This window comes from Sciurus vulgaris, assembly GCF_902686455.1.
Source record: "Sciurus vulgaris genome assembly, chromosome: 5".
Lineage (NCBI taxonomy): Eukaryota > Metazoa > Chordata > Mammalia > Rodentia > Sciuridae > Sciurus > Sciurus vulgaris.
In genome coordinates, this window is record NC_136465.1 from 14,362,933 (window position 1) to 14,376,103 (window position 13,171).

The 13,171-nt window shown below is 36.8% G+C and overlaps 1 protein-coding gene across 4 annotated transcripts in view; it reads right to left on the reverse strand.

Moving 5' to 3' along the window:
* The window catches only part of PPP3CC (protein phosphatase 3 catalytic subunit gamma), an 85,755-nt gene that overhangs the window by 42,992 nt on the left and 29,592 nt on the right, over positions 1-13,171 (reverse strand). For 3 of the 4 annotated variants that reach the window (XM_079142295.1, XM_079142293.1, XM_079142294.1), the window contains exons 3-4: positions 12,840-12,964; positions 4,112-4,223 (exon numbers count right to left, since the gene is read on the reverse strand). In XM_079142295.1, coding sequence (XP_078998421.1) covers positions 4,112-4,223; positions 12,840-12,964 — 237 coding nt within the window. The remainder of the gene's footprint in view (positions 1-4,111; positions 4,224-12,839; positions 12,965-13,171) is intronic. The other variant, XM_079142296.1, reaches the window with a different exon arrangement.

Here is a 13,171-nt window from a genome sequence, read left to right on the forward strand (position 1 = left end):
GTAAAATATTTCAAAATTTTAAAACATTTGGTGAAGTGGTTCCCAAATGATAAATTGTAGAAGCTGTCCAAAACCCTGCAACAGTCATTTTTTAACCAACAGCACTCAGTAAATTACTGTGAGTGTTTTAAAAAGCCTTTTAAATGTTTGGGTAATTTTCAAATTACCTGTTTGAAAAAAACAGGTGGAAGTGAAAAATAATTCAAACAGTACTAAAGAGGATAAAAAGTTAAAAGCATAAGTCCTCCTGACACAGTGCCCCAGTTAAAAGCATAAGTCCTCCTGACACAGTGCCCCAGAGGTGATCACTTTTAACCATTTCTTCTGAGCTGGGTGTGGTGTCACATGTCCGCAATCCTAACAACTCAGGAGGCTGAGGCAGGAGGATCACAGGTTTGAAGCCAGCCTTAGCAATTTAGTGAGACCCTGTCTCGAAATAAAAAATAAAAAGGGCTGGGGGTGTAAAAAGCTCAGTAGTAGAGTGTCCCAGATTCAATCTCCAGTACCAGAAAACAAAAACAATTTCTTCTATACAGGGTATACCTGGTCTGCTAATGGCTTCTCTTACCTAACAATTTATCTATCATCGCCCCATAACAGTATACATAGTCTTTACATAGATGCCTAGTATTCCATTTTTTTAAAAATATATTATCACTTATTTAATAAGTCCTATTGACGTTTAGGTCATCTGGTGTTTAGCAATGAACACTGAAATGAACATCCCTATCTTACCTTTTTGTCCATGTATCTATGTGGTAGGTGGAATTCTAAAATGACCTGTAAGGACCTACATTCTGTGAAACTGAATATGATGAAACTCCCATGATTATGTTCTGATGTATGGGAAGAAGAAAATTATGGCACATGGGCCTTTTAACAGAAGAGGGCTGGCTAATGGCAGAATGCAGAGATGATGCATTTGGGCTAGCTTAGAAGAAAGTAAACATCCACGCTGGGAACAACTTATGGGGACTGGGTGTCAAGAAGCTAAGAGTGATCCCAGGTCAAAAGACAGCATGAAAATGAGAACTTGAATCCTGCAGCTGAAGGACCAGCGACAACTAGGACCTTAGAAAAAAAAAAACTCTTTGATTTTAGCTCAATGAATTCAGCTATGCTGTACTTGGACTTCTGACCTACCCTCACTCTGAGATAATAAATGTGCTCTTTTAAGTCACAAAGTTTATAATTGTTTTACAGCATTAAAAATCTTATGCAACATACATGATAATTTTTGGGGGGGAGGGTACCAGGATTGAACCTAGGGTGCTTAACCACTGAGTCACATCCCTAGCCCTTTTTGATATTTTATTTTGAGACAGGGTCTTGCTAAATTGCTTTGAGCCCTGCTAAACTGCTGAGTCTGGCTTTGAACTTGAGGTCCTCCTGCCTCAGCCTCCTCAGCTTCTGGAATTTCAGGAGTGTACAACAGAGCCTGGCCTGCATGATAAATTCTTACGAAGTCAAAATGCTGGGTAGATGAGATGTACATAAATTTTTTATAGATATTGCAAACTATTCTCTAAATACATATACCAATTTAAACATCCACCAATAGTAGATCTACTTGTTAAAACTCTTCCTGTAATTATCTGCAGATTTGAAGTACTTATTCTACTAAGTTCCCCAGAGCTGCAATGATCTGTATCTTGCCCAAATGCCATTGACTTTTCTATCAGAGGGAGATTTTAAAACATGTTACTACTCTAAAATATATTTTGATAGCAAAGACCTTTCTGTTCAGGCTCTGCAAGGAAGGAGGCTGCCATTCCATCTGCCATCTCACATCTAGTTGTGACTGGCAACTAGAACTAATGGGAACATATGACACACTATCAAATGAGGTCTACCAACCAACACAGTGTGGTGGGAGTTTGATAAACTCTGAGTTTCTGAAAAACAATTTAAAAGTTTTAAACTTTGAATATTTTGGGGGGAATAAAACTTTATATATTTATAATATATTATTTCAAGATAATAATCTCTGAAGAAAAATCTGAATAGGACACAATGTGAAACCCATGATCAAAATATCAACTATATGAACACTAGTATTTAGGCGTATTAAGGATTATTTGGGGAAGGGTAAATTTTAGAGCCAAGAGGGGCCAGTGTGGTATGTATTCCTGTTGTCCCAGCTACTTGGGAGGCTGAGACAGGAGTATTATAAATTCAAGGACAGTCTAGGCAAGGTATTGAGACATCTCAGAAAACAACAACAACAACAACAACGATGATGACAACAAAAAACACAAAACCAAACTAAAACAAAATAAAGCCAGATGGAATTGGAGAGATTTAGCTTAGCCTCCTCGTTACATGGAGAACATGCTAGGCCAGCGCAGTGGCATATGCCTGTGATACCAGCAGCTTGGGAGGCTGAGGCAGAAGGATCACAAGTTCAAAGCCGCCTCAGCAAAGAAGCAAAGCCCCAAAGCAACTTAGCATGACCCTGTCTCTAAAGTAAATATAAAAAAGAGCTGGGGAATATTGTTCAGAGGTTTAGCACCCTGGGTTCAATCCCTGGTGCCAAAGAAGAAGAAGACGACCCATACAGAGAAAGGCACTAGTTCAAGGTCCTGTGCCTTGTTGAGTTGGTGGGTTGGTGGCTCTTGGTGAGAAACCTCCAATGAGGGAGTGAATTGTGCATCTTTCCCAACTGGAGTCCAAAAGTTCTTCACAAGTTTGGGTGATCCTTCAATCTACAAAAGGAGAGTCCTTCTCAGCTTTCACTTCCAGGATCCTGAGAGTTTTCCAGCAGCTACTGAGAGCTGTGGTCTGAACAAACCCTCTTGTTAGTGGGCAGGGACCTCAGCAGACCAGTTTGCTGACTCCTGGCCTCCTGATCATTCCCTGGTTTGTTTTTAAATTAATTACTAATGTTTTAATTTTCAAAAAAAAATTCACTTTCATATTAAACTTTTTTTTTGTTTTAAACTATTGTATTGACAATTGAAAACAACCTAAATTCCCTACATGTGGGAAGCCATCCTTATTTAGCAGAATCAGACTAGGTTGACCCATGGGATGCAGAGGCCTGGCTTCTAGGAACTGCCAGGAAGCACGTGGCGCTGTGTGGGAGTCGTTCCTTGTCTCCTTCTGAAATACTTCCCCTAAGAGAATGGATCCCCCAACTCTATCCTATCCTGTCCATCACAGAAGAACCTCCTAGTCCTTGCCCCCTTTACCTGTATACTATAAATAAAAGAGAGTTGGGCTAGTTGTTGTAAGAGGCCAGAGCTGGTATGGCCAGACCCATCATGTCCCCTCTCATTTAAAAAGAGTGTTGGCTCTTGTGTGTTTATTGAGTAGATAAGTTTTTGGGTAATTGAGTGATATACTGCCAATATCCTCCTCCGGCAGTTAACCCTTTTCTCCTCCATGCGGGACGTGGCAGAGAGGACCCCCATATCTATAGTTGTTACTAAATTGACTACACACGTGATAGGGCATTAATAAGATAGAATACTTAAAAAATATTAAAGTAACATTCTAAAATCATGTTTTTAAAAATATATAACAATATGGAAAATGCTATTATGCTACGTGAAAAGAGAAATTTATTAAACAGTACAAGCTGGGCATGGTGGCAAGAATATTTTCCATCTCAGGAATTCAAGAGTCTGAGGTCAGTCTGGGCAACACACCCAAATCCAGTATCAAAAATCAAAACAAAAACCCATATATGTAATAAAAGCCAAATTTTATTTTAAAAAAATATATAGATATATTTATTTGAATTATTTCATAACAAGTTTTTATAGAGAGAGAAAAAAGGCCAGAAAACTATATCCCAATTAATGAGATGGTGATTATCTCTAAATGGTGTAATTACAGACAATTTTTATCTTCTCTGTGTTTTCCAAATATCCAACATTTATTACTTTATAAATGTGGGGAGAACTCAAAAGTTATTTTCAAAATAAATAACAAATATCCTAAGAGGAGGAAACTTAGCTTTTGCCAGGAAAAAAATACATCTGAGTTCTACTCAAAAAGCATTTGAGTTCTACTGATTGTTTTTTTGTTTTTCCTCCTTTATATTTGATTCACTTTGGAATAGGCTAAAGAATAACTAAAAAGGCTCCAGAGAAGTGATTATACTTACATTCCTGTTTGAAGGTGAAATATTCTGTAAGATGCCTGCATTCATGATTTCCTCGAAGCAGAAACAATGTTTTGGGATGGTTAATCTTTAAACTCCATAAATACAGCACACACTACAAGACAAATTGAAGGATAAAATTTCTTTGTGATTATCATAACACACAAAGACATCTTACATAAATCCAAGTTTGAACATAACTTTCCTATGTTCATATATGAATACACAACCAGTAAAACTCCACATCATGTACAACCACCAGAGTGGGATCCTAATTAGAATAAGTTATACTCCATATATCTATAAGATGCCAAAATAACTCTACTATCATGTATACCTAAAAAGAACAAATAAAAAATCCAAGTGACTTGCTATAAATGGCATATCTCACTGTTAGTTCCAAGGTGCAAAATAAACCAGCTTTTGAATGCGATATGCTTGTTGCCCTAGAATCGGACAGAGAAGAGCTTCATAGAAATCAACCCTTTCTGTTTCCATCGTCTATCTAAATATGTAGACCTCTGACAAAGACACTCACACACATACATATCTTAGTCCTAAAATGTATATAATTATTCTATAATGAAACACTAAAGGCATTTCCACCAAGATCAAGAGCAAGGTGAGGACATTGACTCTCTGTTACTATTTGACATTGTAGAAGTACAGATCAATGGAGTTAGATAAAAAATTGGATTAAATTAAAGGCTTAAAAACATCTAAAGTAAAATCATCATTATGTGCAAATTAACAACAGAATAACAAAAATAAATTTAAAAAAATGACAAAACTAATAATTTTTAAAATTATTCTTCAAATAATTAAAGAATTCAGTCAAAGAGCAAGATATAAAATCAACAAACAGAGCTGGGGTTGTGGCTCAGTGATAGAGCGGTTGCCTAGCATGTGTGAGGCACTGGGTTTGATTCTCAGCACTGAATATAAATAAATGAATAAAATAAAAGTCCATCAACAACTAAAAAAATTTAAAATTAATTAAAATCAACATATAAAATGAATAACTTTTTTACACGCGAACGATAAACAGGACCCAAGGGTAGAGAAACCCTTCAAAACAAACCTCAACACATAGAAATATATTTAATAAGAAAAGTGCAAAATTCATACAAGGAAAATGTTAAAACATTACTGAATGATAGAAAAGTAACCATTAACTAATGGAAATACACCCGGTGTTCTTGTTCAGGATGACCCAACGGTTAAAAGATTACAGTTCTCAGAGCACAGGATGGAGCTCACTTGTCCATGTGTGAGGTCTTGGGTTTGATCCCTGGCACCAGAAAAAAAAAAGATTATGGTTCTCCCTAATTTAATTTATAAACCATTGAAATTCTAATAAAAATACCCACAACTATTTGGTGAGATTAAACAAGTTGATAATAAAAATGTTTTTTGATAAAAAAATATTTTTTAGTTGTCAATGAATCTTTTTATTTTTATTTTTTATTTATTTATATGTGGTGTTGAGGGCTTCACACATGCCAGGCAGGTGCTCTACCACTGAGTTGCAACTCCAAAAACAAACATATAAGAATAGCCAGGAAACCACAAAAACAGAAACTTTGATGTGGGACCTAAAACATACTATAACCTTCTATAATCAGAACATTCTGCTGAGCTGGGTACAGTGGTGCACTCTTATAATCCCAGTGGCTGGGGAGGCTGAGGCAGGAGGATCCCAAGTTCAAAGTCAGCCTAAGCAACTTAGTGAGGCATAAGCAATTTAGGGAGACCCCATCTCAAAATAAAAAATAAAGGGCTGGAGATGTGGCTCAGTGCTTAAGCACCCCTGAGTTCAATCTCTGGGGAAAAAAAAAAGTGCTGGCACTTGCAGAATATAAATCTATCAGTGTTCTAGAATAGCACAGCAATAGAGTCAAGCACATCTGAAAATCTACATAAAAGAAAGGTAGCATCTCACATCATGGCTCTGGGACAACTAGTTGTCACTTTAAAAAAGGTAAAATAAGATCCACAGCTTATGTAATACATAGTAAATGGCAAGTGGATGAGTAATCTACATGTTTTTTTAAAGATTTTTGATGAGCAATCTAAAAATTAAAATTTATACAAGTTCTAGAAGAAAACAAGGACACAGGAAAAAATCTTTATAACTAATAACCAAAAATCCAGAGGCAATAAAATATAAATTTAACTTTGAAGAAATGAAAATAATTTGCACAGTAAGAAAATAATTTGGCAAGAACTAAAAACTACATATTCACTTAACTTTTGTACCACTTCTAGAAGTTATGTATTTCCAACAATATGAAAATATATATCAAAACTCAGCATTATTTCTAATAGCAAAATACTGGGAACAATCTAAATGAACATAACAGGAGAGAGGCTGAACAAGTTGTGAACACACACACAGTGCAGCACTACGAAGCTATAAAATAGAATGAGATCTCCATAAACTGATTCGGAGTGAGTTCCAGGATACAGTTAGGTGGAAAGCTACGTACGGAGCACTATAAGTAAACAGTTTTTTGATAATGACAGGCAGCAAAGGGGTAAGGCCAGAATGAAACTTGTGATGTTGGGTTGATATCAAAGGTATCACGTGAATTTATGGTTTTTAAGGTATGCACAAATACATATAGAAATAAAAAAACATGAGTATATGCATAGGTTAGTGCACACGTGTATTTCCCAACTCTTTTTGCTGAGAGGGCCTATCACCATTGACCCCCAACCCCCATACCCCCATTTTTAAAAGGCAGCCATGTGTATTCCTAGCACTTACGTCTTATTTTAAGAATACTGTTCTTCAATGGCAAGAACCAGGACTATGGAGGAGTGGTTAGTCATAGGGATGGAGCAGGAAAAATACAAGATGAGCTGGGCTTAGTGGCCTGCTCCTCTAGTCCCAACTACCAAGGAGGCTAAGATAGGAGGATGAGCCCAGGAACTCAAGGACAGTGGGGCAACGCAGCAAGATGGCATCTTAAAAACCCAAACCAGTCCAGCATGGTGGCACACACCTATAATCCCAGCAGCTCAGGAGCTAAAACAGGAGGATCGCAACTTAGCAAGCTCTAAGAAACTCAGTGAGACCCTGTCTCTAAATAAAATACAAAAAAGGGCTGGGGATGTGGCTCAGTGGTTCAGTGGCCCTGGATTCACTCCCTAGTATCCCCTTCCCCCCCAAAAAAAAACCTAAACCTAAAACCAAAATTAATCTGGAACATCTTGTGATTGATTATGTGTGTATGTGGGGGGTGGTGCTGGGGATCAAACCCAGGGCTTCACGTACACTAGCCAAGCGCTACACCACTGAGTTGTACCTCCAGCTCTGGAACATCCTGTGATATAAGAAAATCAAAAAGGGCTCAAAGAAAGAGGAAGAACATAAAAGGCTAAGTTGACTGTTTCGTTTAAGCATTTATACCTTTATTGATTTTCTAATTTTTCCATCACTTACTGAAAGTTGTTGAAATGCCCAACTGAAATTGTACATTTGCCCATTTCTCCTTTCAGTTCTATCAGTTTTTGTCTCATCAATTTTGAAACTGTTTTTAGATTCAGAAACATTTAGGATTATATCTTCTTAAAGAACTGATCCCTTTTTAATCATGAAATGTATCTTAGATGCAATGACACATGCCTATAATCCCAGCTACTTGGATGGCTGAGGCAGGAGGATAACAAGTTCAAGTCCAACCTGGGCAACTTAGAAAGATACTGTCTCAAAATAAAAAAACAAAAAAAGGGCTGGGGATGTAGTTGGTCTAGCATGCAAGATGCCCTGGGTCCAATACTCAGTACTGCAAAAACAAAAGCAAAAAAAGAAAAGAATGTAGCTGAACAGTTTTCTTATGGAATTCACTTATAAGGTCATGATTATCAGATCTGCTCACTCAATTACTACTTTTTTTTTTTTTTTGGAGGGGGTGCGGGGCTACCAGGAATTGAACCCAGGGTTGCTTAATCACTGAGCTACATCTCCAGTGCCCTCCCCCCCCCCCCCCGCCCCCCCCTCTTTTTTGAGACAGAGTCTAAGCTGCTTAGGGCTCTCTGAGTAGCTGAAGCTGGCCTCAAACTTGTGATCCTCCTCCCTCAGCCTCCCAAGTTGTTGGGATTACAGGTGTGTGCTCTACTCTTTGAGCAAGGTATTTCATTTATAAGAATCTGATCTAAGGAAATATCAGACATATTATCAAAGATGTACTCAAAAAGATGCTAACTTCAGTAATATATACAACAGAAATAATTGAAAAACAATGCTGTGTGCACTCCTGTAGTCTCAGTGACCCCAGGCTGAGGCAGGAGAATCGTAAGTTTGAGGCTAGCCTGGGCTAAAATTTAGCAAGACCCTGTCTCAAAATAATTTTTTTTTTTTTTTTTTTTGGGTGCTGGGGATCTAACCCAGGGCCTTGTGCTTGCAAGGCAAGCGCGCTACCGACTGAGCTATCTCCCCAGCCCCTCAAAATAAAATTTTAAAAGGACTGGAGGTATAGCTCAGAGGAAAAGCACTTGCCTAGCATGTGAGAGTCCTTGTGTTCAACTCTCAGCACCACAAACAAAACAACAAAAAACAGCTGTACTACTTACAGTACAAGAGATAAAAATCTAATTAATGTCACATAAACCAAAAAGCCATTTAAATATCTCACAAAATAAGAAATTGGGAGATGAGATGTCCAGTTTTGGTATATTAGCTCAACGTTGTCACTCAGAAATCAGGCTCTCGCCATCTCTCTGATCTGTGATTCACAGCATATCTGCTTCATCCCTAACCATGTCACCTCCTCCTAGTGACCAAATGGTTGCCACAGGACACAGTCACATTTTTTTTAAGTTGTGGATGGGCATAATAACTTTATTTTACTTATTTATGTTTTTATGTGGTGCTGAGGATCGAACCCGGTGCCTCACATATGCTAGGCAAGTGTTCCACCTCTTGCCTAATGTTGTTAAACATTTGACATGACAGGGTAGAATGGGTGTCTAAAAGCTTTCACCTTCCAAGAGCCTTTTCATCCAGAAAGAAAATGTTTCAAAAGCCATACCTAACAGAGCTGCCTTATATATTAGTGGGCAGAAAAGAATCCCATACTGAGCCCTAAACCAATCACAAGTGATAGAAAATGGATTTAACTTAACTAGTTCAGACCAGTAAGAGCCCATTCACTGGGGTAGGAATAAAGCCCTTCCTTTCTTCCTTGAGATCAAAGTTCTCCCTCAAGCCCCAGTCCCATTTACCTGGAATAAAACAGGTTATGTTTTCAGTAAGGAAAAGGAGGGAAAAGGCAGGCACCACGCACTACCAGCTATGAGCCTATTTATCCAACAGTAGAAGAATGGTAAATGGTATTTAGATCATAACTATACTTTTGGAGAAACTGGAAGGATAGAGAAAAATTCTATTGATACAATGTTAAATAGAAAAGGGTCACGAAAAGCAAGGCATAGTGGTGCATGTCTGTGATCCCAGCAACTCAAGTGGCTGAGGCAGAAGGATCACAAGTTTGAGGCCAGTCTCCCAACTTAGCAAGCCCTAAGCAACTTAGTGAGACCCTGTTTCATAATAAAAAATAAATAGGGCTGGGGATATGGCTCCGTGGTTGAGTGCCCCTGGTTCAACAATTCCTTGTACCCCACACTCTGCAAAATATATATATGTCCAAAATGATCCCAATTTAAAAAAAAAAACACAAAATATATACAAACATAAAGGGAAAAAAAGAGAGCAAAAAATAAAATGTTAATGATTTCTAGAGTACTGATTTTTAGAAGGTTTTTGTTTTCTTAGATTCTACATCTCCAAATTTTTCTACAAAAAAAGAACTATTTGTGATAAAAATATATATTTGGGATTCCATAATCTTACTTTCACCATTTGACAAAAATATAACACAGTTATCAAGGGAATCGGTAACATAGTATTTCTCATGTATATACTTGTATTACGTTGGACTAAGCTATAGCCAATAGAAGTTTATAATGTAAGTAGTTTATAAATCTAGCGACCTCCAACTGAAACTAAATATATCCCACAATTCAGTTTTAAAACTGATAAAGCATTGTCACCTTCCAGTTTCAATTCATATATCTCTTATATCATTCTAGAAAAACCCTTTCAAAGTTAGAAAACATCAAATAACAGAATGAATCCATATGGAAACTATGAGTTATTAATATTCATTCATAAACAAATATTGAGTAGCTAGTATGTGTCAGAAGACTGTGCTAGGTCTCAATATGAAGAATACTGCAGATAATTAAACAAGCACTTTTCATATTATACTCAAAGATCTATTCATAAGTGTATCTCTCTATAAGACTGTCAGCTTTTTCAGAGAACATGATTTTTTTTATTAAAATATTTATTTTAGATGTTGACAGATCTTTATTTTATTTACTTATTTGTATGTGGTGCTGAGATTCAAATCCAGTGCCTCACACATGCTAGGAAAGTGCTCCACCACTGAGCCACAACCCCAGCCCATGAATATGCTTTGATTTCGCAGTACAGGGGATTGCACCCAGGGCCTCGTGCAAGCTAGGCAAGTGCTCTGAGCTATACCTCCAGCTCATGATTTTTATTCTCGTAGCCTGCCACAGAGTTGGCACTCAGAAAACTTTGTTGATTAATGAGGAAAAAAATGCATAATGCAAAATCCTCTGAATATGGCATAGGTGCACAAAAATCACTACATATTTTTACATGTGCTTTATTAAATCAATTAAAACAACTTTTAAATTATGAGTTAACAATCAGAAGATAACTTGACCTAACAGTTATGTTTAACAAGATGTCTAATTAAATAAAATGACTAAAACTTCAGTAAAAAAAAAAAAAATTAAAAGCTCTACAGCCTCTGAAACCTCATACTCATAAACACACAAAGACAAGCTGGGCATGCCTATAATCCCAGAAGCTCAGGAGGCAGAGGTGGGAGAATCTCAAGTTCAAAACCAGCCTCTGCAAAAGTGAGGCCCTAAGTAACTCAGTGAGACCCTGTCTCTAAATTAATACAAAATAAGGCTGGGGATGTGGCTCAGTGGTTGAATGCCCCTGAGTTCAATCCCCAGTACCAAAACCAAAACAAAACACACAAAGAAATAAACTTTCCTTTTTTTAAAAAGTCTTTTTTTTTTTTTTTTTTTTTTTTTTTTTGCGGTGCTGGGGATCAAACCCAGGGTAAAATTATTTTTTAAATATTTTTTAAATTGTAGATGGACACAACATCTTATTTATTCATTTTTATGTGGTGTGGAGGATCAAAGCCAGGGCCTCACATGTGCCAGGCAAGTGCTCTACCACTGAGTCACAACCCCAGCCCAAGAAATAAACTTTCAATGTGTCTTACAAACATTCACATTTTTCACTTATTGTCTACTGAAACACAATGTGAATAGCAACAGGGAAGCTTTTCAGTGACAGTCCATGATGAACTCCACCTACCCCCAGTACCTTAATTTAGAGAATGTGGACATCAACTGAGTAGCAGGAGAACTTACAGCAGGGAAAAGGGGCTTATTTTCTTAGTTCATACCATTAACTTTTGTCCTCATATTTGACACTAAATTAATTTTATGCACTAGCAAATAACACTGAACTTCTCTGAGTCATGAATTTAGAATGCCAATCTAACTAAAGAATAAAATCAATTAATTCTGCTGCTTATTTTTCCTTGAGCTTCAAATGACATTGCTTTGGTTGACCATCAGGTGACATAGCTGACTTGTACTTAGGAGAGATGCTACATGAAAAATAAACCATTCACTTCCAGGGACATATGTAGTACACTGAGATTCTCATACTCTGAGGGGCAAGCAGGACTAAAGATGGCACAAGCAGACTCCATTTCTCACCTCCTGCTTCTTCTGGAGCACATTACAAATTCAATTCACCATGCTATTTCAAAAGCTACTGCACTTTTATTTGCCGAGCACATAGAGTTCACTCAATGGACATTAAATATGAGTGTATGGTGGTTCCACTGTACTCAAGTCCTTGCATTAGGTTCTACAATAGTTTTATCTTTCAGTTGTTGATGGAATTCAATTTTTATGCATTTATATATTGTGCTGAGAATTGAACCCAGTGCTTCATGTATTCCAAACAAGTGCTCTACCACTGAGCTACAACTCCAGCCCAAAAGTTTTATCTTTTATACATAAAAGCTTGTATTGGTTTTTAATTCTAACCATGATCTTATAATTCAATTTTCAAAATATATAAAAGTAAGTTGTGAATTTTCATTAACTCATCTGCAATTCATTTTTCCCTTCAATGAACATTTATTAGGAGTTTACTATGTATAACAGTATCAGGAATTATACCTACAAAAAGCTAAGTGCCTGCTTATTTACTGTTGGCTTATAATCTAAGAGTTCACTGTAGCTCAGCAGCTTATGGTCTTATAATTAAGGTCAGCTAATTCAAACCCTGTTTATGGGAAAAGCAATTTATGTCACTTATATGTAGCAGGTATACTACCTTCAGAAAGGAAAGGTCAGTAAACACTAAATGTACTTTCGAAACTGGGTTATTATAATCTTCCATATGCCAGATTTCTGATGATAGAAAAAGGAAGTCTTTTCCTATCAATGGAAAACATTTTTTTTAACTGTTGAAGTAACAAAATTTATATAAATTTTATCAGTGTTCACATTTTAATTTCTTCTACCAAAGAATGGAAAACAAATCTTTTTAACGGTAACATGATAGCTCCAACATTGCCAGTTTCATTTTTACCTCTATACTGAAATAGCCTCTGTCCACATAGTCACCCAGAAAGAGGTAGCGTGTGTTACTTGGTGATCCCCCTACTTCAAACAACTTCATCAGGTCAAAGAACTGTCCATGAACATCACCACACACTAGGCAAAAAACATATAATGTAAAGTGAAAATTTACGTCTTAGAAGAAAAAAGGCATTACACCAACAGGAATCACATTTTAACTCATTTAAATCACATTTTGATAGGATTGCTATGTAATGGTAGTCAACATATTGATATGAAATATTCCTACTAGAAATGTTAGGCATTTAAAAGTATATTTCTTCAAGGAACAACAAACATTAA